General features: G+C 45.2%; 3 protein-coding genes across 15 annotated transcripts in view; 2 read left to right on the top strand and 1 right to left on the bottom strand.

Moving 5' to 3' along the window:
• The window catches only part of dlk2 (delta-like 2 homolog (Drosophila)), a 4,738-nt gene extending 1,755 nt beyond the window's left edge, over positions 1-2,983 (top strand). For 2 of the 3 annotated variants that reach the window (XM_034609132.1, XM_034609131.1), the window contains 4 exons: positions 723-780; positions 891-1,021; positions 1,159-1,300; positions 1,561-2,983. In XM_034609132.1, coding sequence (XP_034465023.1) covers positions 723-780; positions 891-1,021; positions 1,159-1,300; positions 1,561-2,302 — 1,073 coding nt within the window. In that variant the 3' untranslated portion in view covers positions 2,303-2,983. Of the gene's footprint in view, positions 1-445; positions 575-722; positions 781-890; positions 1,022-1,158; positions 1,301-1,560 lie in introns of all 3 variants that reach the window. The other variant, XM_034609133.1, reaches the window with a different exon arrangement.
• Positions 2,984-3,255: 272 nt separating this feature from the next.
• Positions 3,256-10,287, bottom strand: lrrc73 (leucine rich repeat containing 73). Of its 10 annotated transcripts, none has more exons than XM_034609141.1 (8): positions 10,088-10,138; positions 8,725-8,914; positions 7,827-8,149; positions 7,475-7,635; positions 6,740-6,862; positions 6,365-6,465; positions 5,944-6,184; positions 3,256-3,910 (listed from the first exon to the last, which is right to left on the bottom strand). In XM_034609141.1, the coding sequence occupies exons 2-8, from the start codon at positions 8,746-8,748 to the stop codon at positions 3,840-3,842; spliced, it is 1,044 nt and encodes a 347-aa protein (XP_034465032.1). In that variant the 5' UTR covers positions 8,749-8,914; positions 10,088-10,138; the 3' UTR covers positions 3,256-3,839. The 10 variants fall into 10 exon arrangements, 9 of the variants coding, with proteins under 9 accessions (XP_034465032.1, XP_034465033.1, XP_034465030.1 ...); XM_034609142.1 differs by having other exon boundaries at positions 10,091-10,111; XM_034609139.1 differs by lacking the exon at positions 10,088-10,138 and adding an exon at positions 9,194-9,454.
• mea1 (male-enhanced antigen 1) lies at positions 9,852-13,763 on the top strand. Of its 2 annotated transcripts, none has more exons than XM_034609148.1 (4): positions 9,852-10,007; positions 11,074-11,380; positions 11,481-11,589; positions 11,752-13,763. In XM_034609148.1, the coding sequence occupies exons 2-4, from the start codon at positions 11,090-11,092 to the stop codon at positions 11,931-11,933; spliced, it is 582 nt and encodes a 193-aa protein (XP_034465039.1). In that variant the 5' UTR covers positions 9,852-10,007; positions 11,074-11,089; the 3' UTR covers positions 11,934-13,763. The 2 variants fall into 2 exon arrangements, with proteins under 2 accessions (XP_034465039.1, XP_034465040.1); XM_034609149.1 differs by lacking the exon at positions 9,852-10,007 and adding an exon at positions 10,010-10,136.
• Positions 13,764-14,366: the final 603 nt, after the last annotated feature.

Genomic DNA, 14,366 nt, shown 5'->3' with positions numbered 1-14,366 from the left:
TGTGAAGTGGTGGTCGGGGGTTTGGTTGATGTTATGTGCGATAGTGAGTGATCAGCGTCTGATGGCTCAATCATTCATGTCTGAGATTTTTGTGGGAAGCTGATGATTGTAGAAAATGTGTGTGTGATGCTGGTGAGTTTGTTTTTGACTGTGATCATGTTGTAGAAACAGCTGGATGGGTTAAACTATACTTGTATAAAGCAGTAGGAGGAGGTGAGGGCAACAGACAGTTTACAGATGTTGTTCCTCAGAGACAAAACTGAGGGTAGTAAGCCCCCCCCCCACACACACACACACACACAGCTGTCTGTCTGTTGAAATGCCACGTGGCTCGGCCACAGCCGGAGGTCAGAGGTTGAAAGTTAATGTTCCACTAGAGACCGTGAACGTGTCGTGACAGCTGAGACAAACGTAAACAGAAAACATTGCTGCTCTCTGTCCACAGATTGGACGCTACATTTCAGAGAGTGACGCCTCCATGGCGTCGTTGTTGTGTGACATCAGACGACAGCATCTCTGTGAAGTCACAGTCGATGGATCAAACAGGAAGACCGACTGTGAGCGGTGTTCCATTGTACGTTTTACAGCGGGACATCAGAGACAAACTGGTGTCATTCATTGGTTCAGACAGGTCACATGTATCAGAAACAGGAAGTGGCAGAGGGATCTGCTATGTTTCTGATCTGTTATTGATTATTTATCTATTGTTGATCTTCCTACAGGAAGTAACTGCAGCTGCAACATCACCAACAGCCACTGTGACGAGTCCAGAGTCTGCAGGTGAGACGTCCATCAGTCAATCACTGATCAATAACTGCTGATCCCACGATGTTGGTCCCTGTGATCATGTGACCAGGTGAATAACGTGTGTTTTCTTTGTGTCCGTCCAGGTGTGACCCCGGCTGGGATGGTGAACGCTGTGACCGCTGCGTGCCGATGCCCGGTTGCGTGCACGGCTCATGTCAGCAGCCGTGGCAGTGCAGCTGTGAGCCGGGCTGGGGGGGGCGCTTCTGTGACAAAGGTCAGACGTTCGCCTGAATTTCATTTTAGATATTTTCTGTTTTAGATTTTTTGTAATGTTGCCGTCAAATGTCCTCATGTTTACTGTGATCATATGAACAATGCCCTCTAGTGTTAATGATCAAATGACACTTTCAGACCTGTTCATTTGCTCGGAGCAACCGTGTGAGAACGGAGCGACCTGCGTGATGGAGGACAGCGGTGACTTCATCTGTCTGTGTCCTGAAAGTTACCACGGCAACAACTGTCAACTGAAGATAGGACCATGTCACCAGAGGAGGTTGGACACTTTCCAGATCAATATATCTGATCAGATAATTATTGATCAAATATTATTCTGAATAACTGTTGTCAAATTATAGATGAACCCAAGTGACCAAATCACCACATCGTGTTTATCTAGTGATCAGTTGATCAGAGGAGACAAATGTTAAATGTTTCTGTCGCTCAAACACTCTTCAGAATGAAGTGTAGCGCCACCATCAGGCCACAGAACTCCCATCATCTTCAGCTGACGCTGTTCTCTGTTGTCACCCTCAGGTCTCCGTGTAAAAATGGTGGCCTGTGTGAAGACGCTGACGGTTTCGCAGCAGAGTTGACATGTCGCTGTCTGGCCGGCTTCACGGGATCCCGCTGTGAGACCAACGTGGACGACTGTCTGATGAAGCCGTGTGGTAATGGCGCCACCTGTCTGGACGGCATCAACCGCTTCTCCTGCCTCTGCCCCTCTGGCTTCACTGGACGCTTCTGCACCATCAACCTGAACGACTGTGCCAGTCGGCCCTGCCTCAACGCAGGTCGCTGCCTCGACCGCGCCAGAGGCTTCCACTGCGTCTGCCGGGCCGGTTTCACCGGGGCCACCTGCCAGACGCTGCTAAGGAGCCGTGATGCCCTCGAGGCTGGCTGGACAACGATGGGGTGGGAGGGGCCAGGAGGAGGTGAGGTTAGGAACCATAGGACCAGCAGTAACAGTAGTCGTTGTGACGACCAGCTGTTTAAGGTAACAGTGAGTGAGCGTGGTACTGTTGGTCTATCAGATGTCCAGCTCATCATCCTGTTGATGCTGGCAGCACTGACGCTGGGTGTAGTGGTGCTGACCGCCGCCCTGGTACTGCAGGGTCAGTGCAGGGACTGTGGCCACGCCCCTTGCTGGTCACTGACTTCATCATCATCAGAACATAAGAGCAGGCGTCGAGTGCAGCGGGACGAACAGGGCGGTCGCATCAGCTTCCTGAATGCTGCAGAACCAGAGAAGAAGAAACACAACGCTGAGGTTGTGTAAATGAGTGGGCGTTCGAGAGAGAGAGGAAGGACACACCCCACTCTCATGTGAGAACTACATAGTCAAAGGTCAGAGGTCACCTGCATCAGGTTCAGGTCTAATTCTCCCAGAATGCACCTGCTGCTACTATGCAAATCCTCTGTGACATCATCACCTTTAAACCTAAAGCAGGACAGTGGGAGGAATCTCAACATGACCAGGTCCAGTTCTATTTATAACAATACTACATTACCCATGAGCCTCAGCTGCTGTGTAGGAGGTTGGTCACACACGAAACGTTCGACCAGCCAATCAATGTCGAGCTGCAGCCGTTAAGAAGGTGGAATTTCCAAATATGATTGCGGGAGTGGGGGGGGTTTGGCCCCTAATCAGCGAATCAGAGCACAGAGTTCAGGTCAGGTGACACAACCTGTTTTAATGTAAAACTGAAGAGTTGTGATGGCCCCTCGTGAAATCAGCTGGACGTTATTCACGTGTAACAGATGTCATGTCAGTGTTAAATATTGATAAATCTTTTATTGACGATTGATTTCTGATGATTTGATTTTTTTTCAGGTTTTATTTTGTGATTTGATATTTTCACTATTTTAGTTTTTCACTTATGAAAAAGATAAAATGTGATTTAATAAATTTTCTGATGTCATCATCTAAGGTTATATGTTCTCTGGATCAACACAACAGCTTCACCTGCAGGTGTGAACATGCAGTAACACACTCTGCTCATTATTCTTCATATTTTAAAGTTTCCAGACTGAAGCTCAGAGATGAACTCTGCTTCATGTCAGTGTGTGCTAAGTGTGTGCTAATCATGATTAGCATCCCGTAGAAACCTGAGGTACTCACCTGCAGCTCGTCCGTCTCAGGTTAACCTGTCCACCGTTGTGTAAAGTGAAATCAGGGGGAAATAAGTCTGTTGTGTCCGACACTAAAAGATGAATCTGAGTCATAGTTTCTTACGAAGCTGTAAACAGTTTTATTATTGTGACGTCGTTGAGCAGCAGAACAAACAAACAGAAAATACATTCATCAGAAACACTCGGTTTCCGTTTACCTGCAGAAACTCCAGGTGACAAAATCTTCATCAAAGACACTAATGAGCATCGTCGTCTTTTTAACTTTAAACAGTCAAACTTCATATTTAAGTTCAGTCAGCTGTTTAGACCATTAATCGTTCTTTTAAACAAACATCCTGAAGGTTCAGGCTCTGCATGGACTACATTTCCCATCAGCCCTGAGAACAAATAACTGTTCTCCACAAGGTGGAGCTGGAGGATTTTTTAGCCTGAGTTCCCGCAGGTAGCGTTTGTGGGCGGAGCCTGATCACAGGTGAAGTCATTTGGTGCGTTGAGGTTTGGTGCCGCTGCTTGTCTACGTACAGGTGCTACATCAAACCATGCAGTGGCATGTGATTGGCTGCCAGTGATCATGTGATCCGACAACCCAGGGAAGTGCAGTGCAGAAACAAACATTCAAACCCCAAAACTACAAACCAATCAAATCAAGTGAAAACAGTAAGTGGGTGTGTTTGTGGGAGGGGTCACATCTCAGTCTCGTCCAATAAGCTCTCACCTAGACCTGATGTCAGGAGGACCGTCTGTGGGCTGGAGTCTGTGGGTTAAAGAACGACACGTTTAGAGCTTCACTCCAACAAGTCTGATGTCATCAAGACCAACAAACCACACCTCCTGGTCATGACACTTCCTGTCCATTGATTTTTAAATCACTGATCAGTTTTCAGGAGGAAAAAAACGTTTCATTTAAAGAAACGGTTGAAAAGTTAACTCTGCTGGACGTCTGTCCATGTCACCGGAGACAGTGTCCTCTGAACGTCCACTAAAACCACTCTCATGGCTAGCTTAGCTTAGCATTAAAACAAGAAGCAAATCACAGTGGTCAGGCCGACGACCATGTTAATCTGCTCTTTACAGCTGGAATTTATTCCCTTTAGACAGTGGGCTGTTTTCCAATTTCCAGACTAAGTTAAGCTGGTGTTAGCTCCCTAAATGTTGAACTTTTCCTTTAAATTAAATCAATTCTTAACTTAATTTAACCTAAATATGTTGTTTAAATGAATGATGCTGTGTGTAACCTGCTCTGGAACCAGGACTATGACCAGAACCTGGACCAGAATCAGGTGGAACCACAGAGAAAGAGAAGATATTAAACATTACACGTGACATCTGTTCACTTGTGTCCGTCCTGGGAGACGGATCCTCACATGTGTCTCTGAGGTTTCTACCTTCTTTACCTGTTAAAGGTTTTAGTAGTTTGACTCTTGTTGAGGTTTAAGAACAGAGGACGTCTCATCTTGTTAAAGACCATGAGACAAACTGGGATTTGTGAATATGAGACTATACTAATAAAACTTGATTGATTTGACTGATTGATTGATAAAATGGAGCGTAAATTATTTTTTTCTTTAAATATTCATTTTTTTTAAAAGAACCACAAAGAACCAGATTTAACTAGATCCACACTCGTTATAGAAAAACCCAAACCTCCAACTGTCACAACGTAGAAGCTGGAAAACACCAGACGGATTTGATCCTGAATCAGGTTCCTTAGGAGAGAACCAGAGTAACACTGGACCAACTGAACCAACTGACCCAGAATGACATGAACATAGGTTTTGTCTCAGTTCAGGCTCCGCCTCCTTCAGACCGATGGTGCCACAGCGGCCAAACTAGACTGACATTTCTAACGTTCTTTCAAATGTCTCCTTCAGTTCAGAAAGGTGGATCCTTCTCGGGCTGACCTGTCCCAGGATTCATTGCGCACCAGTGGCAATGCAACAGGAAATCCTCCTCAGACCAGAAATGTCTCATTGTGGTTCGAACTTTACGGACTCCAAAGGGGGCGGACCCTGAACTGAGACAAAAGTACAGAATCAGTTTGACTAAAACTAGGACACTGATACTACATCAGCAGAACCAACAGTACCACTTTGATCAGTCGGACCATGATCAATCCTTTTACCAGCAGAATCAACAGTTTACTGATTCTACATTGGTTCTGATCTGGTTCTGTGGAACCTGAACCTGTCTCACTGTCTATGGCCCCGTACACACCTGGTATTAACATGTGGTTTTGTGATCCAATAACAAGTGGACAGCTCTAAGTTCATGTGTGAACGCTCTCAGATTGGATTTAGATCTGATCACACCGGACCACATTCAGAGTCTGAGCCACGTGTCCACATTGTCCTGGGACACATGAAGGACATCTCTGAGCTGCAGTTTCACCAAGAATCAAATGTATTGTTTCTCTTCTTGTTGATTTGATTGTAACCAATGATAACCCTAACCCTAACCCTCACACACACACACACACACACACACACACACACACACACACACACACACACACACACACACACACACACACACACACACACACACACACACACACACACACACACACACACGTTGATAGAGCAAAGACTGCCAGACATGTTAAAGAGTGAGTGGTTCTTCTCTGGCTGATGTGGAGACCCCTAGTGGACGACTGAAAAATCATAATAGGCCTCCTTTAATAGCAGGTGTGTATGGGGCCTATGGGACCAGTATGGATGGTAAACTGGGACTAGAGGTGAGAACAGTCAGTAGGGGGCAGTGTGGAGCAGGGGAGCGTTCAGCCCTTACTGCTGTGGGGGAGCCAGGCGGCGGGCTGGTACTTGTCTCTGATTGGTTGGTACTTGTCTCTGATTGACAGCAGGTCACTGCTAGGGTTGGCGCCTATTACGAGGGGCGGGGCCTCTCTGTCATCATCTCCCTCAGAGAGGAGGTCGCAGATCTGCTGCTGCAGCTCCGCACTGATGTCGTTCTCAGCCAGAACCAGAACCCGCAGGCAGGTCGGGTAGTTCTCCACCATGTCGAGGAAGACCTGGACCCAGAGACGCATAGGGGTTCAAATATCAACAAAACTTTATTTATACATAACTGCCAACAGAGGGCAGAGGTGTTAAGGTCAGTGTCACCCCCTGCTGGACAAACACAGCAACAACACAGACCTGACAGAGTGAGACGTCAACTAACAACAGAAGAAGAGCTGTGATTGGTCGACCTGTGCTGATTGGTTGGTCAGTCCGGTTCCCTCCAGGTCCAACACCTCCAGGGTTCTGCTGGACGCCACAGCAACCGCCAACATCCCTGCGATCTGATCACCTGGAGTCAGAACCAGGACCATTAGAACCAGAACCATCAAAACCAGGACCAAAGAACTGGTGCTAAGGCTGCTCATCAATAACCTGATTGATGAATGAACAGGAAGTGGGTAGATAATGAACAGGAAGTGGGTAGATAATAAACAGGAAATGGATAAATAATAAACAGGAAGTTGATTGATGAATGAACAGGAAGTGGATAGATAATAAACAGGAAGTTGATTGATGATTTAACAGGAAGTGGATAGATAATAAACAGGATGTCGATTGATTACCCAGCAGGTTGTAGTCCAGGTTGAGGACTCGGAGCTGAGAGCTGTGGGCCACAGCGATGCTGAGTCGAGCCCAACCTTTGGAGCTGATTCCTGCGTTAGCGCTGAGCGTCAATTCCCTCAGGCCTACGCACACACGTAGAAAGTAAAGTCTTAACCCTCATCAGCCCATTGAAAAAGTGAGGACAGTCCAAAATGTGTAGGTCTCTGTAGGTCTATGTTTAATATGGTACAGGAACACGAACACACACGAACACACACACACGAACACACGCACACACGCACACACGAACACACACACGAACACACACACACACACGAACACACACACACACACACACACACACACACACACACACACACACACACAGTAGGGTTAGGGTTTTGGTTATTTGCTCTGGAGCTTTCACTCCTATCACATGATCATCCTCCCATCAATTTTGTTCAGGAGGTTACTATAGAATTATTAGCTGGTTGCCAAGGTGATCCAAAATGAGGACAATGCAACTGCAACTTTGGATGCATCCTTCGTCCTGAGTGTCGCCTCCTGCCTCACCCCGACACAGGGGTTGGGTGTTGTCTAGGTGGTTACTAGGGAAGTCAGTGTTGCTCTGTGTGGTTGCTAGGGTGTTCAGTAAGGTCACTGTGTTGTTATGAGGTAGAGTTTCCATTGGTTGCTAAGATGGTACCAGGTGGTTTTTGTGTATTTTCTTTAAGTGACGTTCAGGTGTTTGTTACCTGACTTTGCTCCATCAGGGGGCAGCATCCCGCAGATCAGACCCAGCGCCTCATCTCCGAGCATGCAGTCTCCTAGATCCAGACAGACCAGGGCCGGGTGGGTCGACAGCGCCAAGTTCAGGGTCACCAGGCCAGCGTCCAAGAGCGGGCTGCCATGGAGACTGGGGGGAAACAAAGTCAAACCAATTACATGGTCCCCAGTGGACGAATTGTCACGGTTCAGATGAACTTGACCTGGAGGAGGGAGTCAGCGAGGTCACCTGGACCATGACGATTGGTCATCACTTGGTCTTGTATTAACAGCCACTGAGATGAGTCGGAGCGTTTGATTGGTCCCTGCTAGTCTACTCACAATAGGGTCTGCAGGGATCGGTTGGTGCTCATGGCGTCAGACAGGTGTCGAGTTCTGCTGATGCTGGAGACCACGCCCAGGTTAAGGTTGAGCTGAGCGAGCGAGCGTGATTCGGCAACGCTGCGACAGATTCGTCCAAAGTCGCGATCAGAGAGCTGGCAGCCTCGGATGGACAGCAGCCGAACGCTGTCCTCCTTCAGACTCTCGCAGATGTCCTGAACCTCGGCCGCTGATAGCTGCTCCCCTGTGATCTGGATGGAGGCTGGCAGCATCCTGGATGGGACCAGGAGAACTGGGGGCACCAGGAGCACCAGGGGTACCTGCAGGAACGTGGAGATTAAACTGTCGTAAGTATATTTCAAAACATGTTTATTAATGAAGTAGCTGAAATACTTTCCCTCATATCGGTGAACATATTGATCCAGCATGTGATCAATTTATAACCACAACTGCCACAAACATCTATAAGTTTATCGGCAGAGAAGTAATCTGATCTTAAACTTAGCTTTTCAATAATTGATTCTCTATCAGCTGATACATGATCAATGAACTCTCACCACAGATCAATCGACAGACTGACAATGAATGAAAGCGATCAATGTTTGATGAGTTTTCTCTCTGCAATCAAAAATTCTAGCTCCTGTAATAGAAAAATCAGTCAGTGATCGATTATTGATCGGTGCTGATCAGTTTCAGATGATTAACTTTAAATATTTAATTATCAGTACTGAAAATGTATTTGTTCAACAATAAAGCAGAGTTGCTCAACAATCGATTAATCAATAGTATTTATGAGCAGCTGATCATTGATCAATAATAAACTCCGTCTCTGATTGGTTAAGCTGTGAGCTGATCAATGAACCTGATAAATGATCGATCAGATGACGAGGGAAGGATCGGGACTCTCACGCAATGATGTCATCACTCGCTGCAGACCACGCGCCGGTTCTGATAGACCGCGACGTCACAGTCGATCGATCCGGTATCGATTGATCCGCTTCGATGTGAGAGCGGCCGAGGCTCCGTCCGTCGGTCACAGAGTCCCAGAGAGAGGAGGAACACAGGAGGTCTCACTCTGAGCGGATTCACTGAGACCAAACATCATGTTTCATTAAAAGAAAAAAAGATATATTCATATTCCAATGAAAAACAATCATCTCACAACTTTCTGAAAAGCTTTGATTTATGATGACGTCACATGTAAAATATCACATCATTGATAGTTTTTAAGTGAAATAACGTTTCAGAGAAATAAATGCATCCATTGTTATTTGATATAAACACAAACTGTGAAAACTGACTTAGTGTTTTACAACACTTCTTTTTAGCAAAACTTTTAATTCTATTGACTTAATTCACATATGAACCTAAACACTGAAATAAAACTGATCGGAGTGATACCTCTTCCTCCTACACCATCTTTACCCGTGTGACGTCACAACCCGCTGAGCCGCCTTCTTTGTTGGTGACGTCACGTGGATAAAAGGGGGATTGTGAGAGTATTAATGATCGATATCTATTATTGATTAGTGATCAGGAGGTGATCGATCAGCTGATCAGAAACATCGACACGATCACCTGCTGACACTTCCTCTCCGGATTTTCAAAATAAGTCTTATGCGAACGACGAAGAGGAACGCACACACGTGCACACACAATTTAATAAACCCGTTATTACGTCATATCTTTACATACAGCACAAACATTATTTAGAGTTAAGTTTTAATGATTTTATTTACTTTAACATTTATTTTTGAAGTTGTTTTAATCCTTAAATGTGTCTGATTATTTATGATAAAATCAATATTGTGATTATTCATATTTAATCAGCATTATTTATTATTTATTTTTCACGTGTCTCTTTAAACCGAATTGGCGGTGCGGTTTAGGGAATCCAAAATATATGAATCATTAACTGATACTCAAAATTACATAAAAACAAAAACGACGCTTCTTTATTTTTTGTTATTTTTCTTGATATTTGTTGTTAATAAAGTTGTTATTAAAAAAAAAACCCGTCTGACGTAGGTTTCGTTGCGGCGTCGTGACACACCCGGAAGCGCCTGATCCGCAGCTGCCGCTAGCAGCGGCTAACAGCTACCAGCTAACACTTGCAGCTCCGAGCAGAGAGACGGAAACAGACAGACGGAGACAGACGGAGACAGGCGGACAGACAGACAGGTGAGCGTCTGAACGCGTCACTCACCTGGAGAAGGTTTATAACTGTGACGTGAAAAAACAACAGGAAGAGAAAGTTTCACCACCGGAAACACAGCAGCAGTTAGCAGTTAGCCGCTCCAGATGCGCCAGGTAACACCGCAGCGTTAGCATGTTAGCTGATCAGCGTCTCTGTGACCTCTGACCTTTACACCAGATCCGCTTCTCCTCAGGTGTCTAGACCAATCAGAGGCCTTCATCAATAATAATCTGACAGCTGATTGATTGATTGATGTAGGTGACGTCTACAGATCAAAATCAGTTTCTGAGTAAAAACAAACTAAACACACACGTTGCTATATAAATGACATTGATTATTGGAATAGATTAATTGATGAATCAGTGATCGACTGTATAAGGGAACAGCTGATGTATTGATCCGAGATCCGTTTGTTTAAGTTGAAGAATCTGCAGGTGTTAACAGGTAGAAACAGGAAGTACTATGATGAGTGGAGGAGGAAGTAAAAGATCACTTCAGAGCAGCTAACATGCTAAATCATGCTAAGAGTATGTGATCATGGACCATAGATCCTGATGGTGTCAGCTGATCGAGGACTATGATCACAACAAGACTTCTTGAGACACAACATGTCTCCTCACATCTTCTACCATCAGGAAGTCCTCAGTTCCTCTGCTCCTTCATCTCCATCACACATTCTGTAGAAACACTTTAAACATGAAGTTACAAACTGGTTCTTCTCATGTAGTGAATCCTGTTGTTGTGTTGATGTGTTCAGTTCCATCAGCACCTGTTGGACTTGTGTCCTGGGAGAGGATCCTCACATGGGACTGAGCTTTATTCACTGATCACTAAGTTTCTGTTTGACTCTAGTTGAGTTAAGAACAGAGGAAGTTGATCCTTGTTAACATCTGTGAGACAAATAACATGTGATTGATCGATATAAGACGTTAAGAATTAATTAGTTATTGATCAGATCATGTTACAGATTGTTTGAAGTTGTAGAAACAACTCTCTGCCTATAGAGGGCAGAACAGGACGTACAATCTGACTCTGTGCTGCCCCCTGCAGGTGTCTTTGTCTGTGGATGGAAGTGCGGAGCTCCGCCATGGGACCGGAGAGAGTCTTACCGAGCTCCGAGGACGAGCTGGGAGAAAACGAACGTACGGCCAATGGAACGCTGCCACTTCCGTCGCCGGGAGCCATGTGGAGTGGGGGCCAGGGAGGGGGTGAGGAGGAGGAGGGAGAAGAGTTGGATGGCGAGGGGGAGGAGGAGGGGGGTTATTATTACCAACCTTTGAACCAGGATCCTGAGAGCGTGCACGTCATCGAGGACGAGGAGCCTTCAAACGCTGAGCAGCTGCAGCAGAGGATCGAGGTGAAGTCAATACTGCAGTAAAACTACTCCATTACCTGTATCAAGTATCAATATTGATGTAATTATACTCTATTACAAGTAAACGTACCGTCTCTTCCAGGTGATGGGCCTCCACCTTCCTGAAGCTCCGCCCCCTGACAGTGATGAGGACGACGACCCGGAGGGGGCGGCGTCTCTGAGGAGCCGAGCCTCCATCCCCATGGACGCAGGTCTGTCGTCCACGAGTCTTCTACCCTCGTACTGTCATTACTGTGGTTACTATGGTAACTGTTGTCATTAAGGACAGAAACATTTTTCTGGTTTTATTCATTTAAATAAAGCTTTTTAAATGAAAACAAGCTGATCATGACATCACTTCCTGATCTCCACAGACCACGTGGAGCTGGTGAAGAGGACAATGGCAGCGGTGGCTTTGCCGTCACTCGGCGTGCCGGCGTGGGCCCAGGAAATCTCCGACGACCAGTGGATGGACATGGTCCAACACACGCTGCAAAGCCGGCACACCGCCGGCGCCCTGCACCTCAGCCACCATGGCGACATCAGCGGGCCCTGAACGCACCACAACCATTTCAGGGACACTGAAGTAACAGCATGAACGTCACAGTAAAACTTTATTGTTGTCAGACTCAGTGACGGAAATGGGGGAGGGGATGGGGTTACACTACACTAATTTTATCAATACGTAACTGATCAATTGATTGGTTGAATTTAATTCTTCAGATGAAATCCGCTGAGAATCGAACTCATCAGTTAATTGATCAGAGATGAGGACCAATAACGTAAACGTATTGAACAGGAAGTTTCCACTGTCATGTTTTCAGAATAAATGTTATTTACTGAACTGATAAATAAAATCAATGACTTTATAGATTTCAAACTAACAAGGTCAAAGCCCCTGACAAACACTGAGGGAATCATGTCTGATAAATATCAGCTGATCAAACCTCATCATGTTTCTGACATTTTATTTTGAAAATGACAGCAGGTTTCAGACAGGAAATGCTGTGATGTCACAGGTCGTCCTGACAACAGCTGCAAACATTCGTGTTTTTTTTTGTTTTGGAAAAAGTATAAACAAATATCTCATTGTTTTGTTTATAAATGAAATTATTGATTAATTGATTAAATGTTAGATTTTTAGGGTAAAGTCTCATATTCCCACTTTTATTAAAATACCCAATGTGTATTTGTGTGCGTGTATATGTGTGTGTGCTTGTGTACGTGCACAGTGTGTGCGTGTGTGTAAATCAAACTCTGTCAAACACTATATTTCTTTTATTTTCTTCTGTACATGAACATTTGTACAAAATCACTCATGTGATGTTCGGACTCATTAAAGGTAAAAATAAACTGAATCCTGGAATAAAAACTGAGCTCACACATTCATCATGTGTCCAGCAGGGGGCAGATCAACCATGACCAGTGGGGGGGGGCAGTAGAGCACAGAGGAGTTAAGCTGAGACGTCCTGTTCTGCCCCCTGGTGGACAGAGCTCAACATGATCAAGTCCAAGTCCAGGGCTGTGATCACCGTTTTGTCCAGAGGTGAGAACAAGAGAGGCGGGGCTATCCCACCAAAGGAATGGTCACTGGTTTGACTGACAGCTGATCAATGAAGGACAAGCCCACATGACGGTGAGGGGAAAAAAGGGCCGAGTCCATGGAAGCAGATTGATTTGTCACTAAATTGCGTTCAACATTTAACGTACAAGTTCACACAAAACCTGAAAAAGATGACGTCCTGACCTGAAGGTCACATGACCATTTAACTACGAGGGAAAATTTACGTTAAGTTATTAACAATAATATTCCATCAAATCAAACAAACCTCGTGATTTTGAGCAAACGAAATGAGAGATAAATTTAATTTATCCACATGAATTTATTTTCTCCAGGAAACAGTCAAATTTTGTTTTTTACTCTCTGACCTTTACTCTATTTTTTTACAATCCGACGTTAAATGTTTGTCAGAAAATAAAAATTGTTTATCTGCATCTTTCACAAATAAAGTCCAGTGAAGTTTCTTTGATGTCAAAGGTTTCATTTATGAATAAACTGTGATTTTTGTTTCTATTAAAAACAGAGTTAACGTGTTGCTGACGTTTGTAAACAGAAGTGTCGCAGCAGAGGATCATGGGAATCCGAGTCTGATCACACATTCGCCGCAAACTGTTCAAGCTCAGCATTTTATTTTGGCGGGTTGAAATCCCAGTCGTCCTGTGTGAAGATTTAAAGACGTAAATGATGAATTGTCATTGGCTTCAGCAGCCGTGATGTCACAAGTGTGTGGGCGGACTTAAACCATGCAATGCTACTTGTTCCCTCCACATGGCTGCGCCCTCTAGGGGAGCTCGCAAATAAAGACTGACAGCAGTTAGCAAAAAACCAGAGCCCGGGTGTCCAGGTCAGAGGTCAGAGGTCAGAGGTCAGAAATGAAACCTGGTTCACCTGCGTTCAGCTGCTGCTGCTTCGTCCTCACAAACCAATCAGACGGGTCCTTTTCCTTCCGTTTCGATCAATCAAGGTCCAACGGCCACGTCAGGTTTTAGTCTGTCCTCAGAGCCTCGACTATTCATCGCTTGGTTTGACCTTTGACCTGATGAGTAACGGCTACATCTCTACAGTTTTAACAGAGGAAAGCAAAAAACGTTCATCATTGGTCTAAAGTGGATGATGAGACTTTTCAACAAAATAAAACCAAGCAATCAGGGAAAGAGAAATTAAATCATGTTGGAATCAAACTTCTGTTCCTCCAGGATTTACTGGAAGCTGATTGGACGTCTACATTCACTGTGTCTCCTCGTCAGTCCGTTAATGTGACAGTCATCTTCTGACTCCGCCTTCACTGGACCTGTCGAGGCTCATGGAACTGTTGGCAGTGCGTTCATGGACCTGCTAGTGGCGTTTTCAGGGACCTGTTAGCGAAGCGCTCAGGGAGATGTTGGCGGTGCATTCAGGGACCTGATGGTGTTCACACTGTGACAGGTG

This window comes from Hippoglossus hippoglossus, chromosome 15 (genome assembly GCF_009819705.1).
Source record: "Hippoglossus hippoglossus isolate fHipHip1 chromosome 15, fHipHip1.pri, whole genome shotgun sequence".
NCBI classification, from domain to species: Eukaryota; Metazoa; Chordata; class Actinopteri; order Pleuronectiformes; family Pleuronectidae; genus Hippoglossus; species Hippoglossus hippoglossus.
This window is presented reverse-complemented; position numbering and strand designations above follow the sequence as displayed.

Coding starts and splice junctions, on each gene's coding strand:
- lrrc73 (XM_034609138.1), bottom strand. CDS start 8,748: ATGACATCATTGCGTGAGAGTCCC. Junction 7,636..7,826: donor CGATCCCTGCAGACCCTATT/GTGAGTAGACTA, acceptor GTTTCCCCCCAG/TCTCCATGGCAGCCCGCTCT. Junction 3,911..5,943: donor CGCCTGGCTCCCCCACAGCA/GTAAGGGCTGAA, acceptor TTTAACCCACAG/ACTCCAGCCCACAGACGGTC.
- mea1 (XM_034609148.1), top strand. CDS start 11,090: ATGGAAGTGCGGAGCTCCGCCATGGGACCGGAGAGAGTCTTACCGAGC. Junction 11,381..11,480: donor AGCTGCAGCAGAGGATCGAG/GTGAAGTCAATA, acceptor CGTCTCTTCCAG/GTGATGGGCCTCCACCTTCC. Junction 11,590..11,751: donor CTCCATCCCCATGGACGCAG/GTCTGTCGTCCA, acceptor TGATCTCCACAG/ACCACGTGGAGCTGGTGAAG.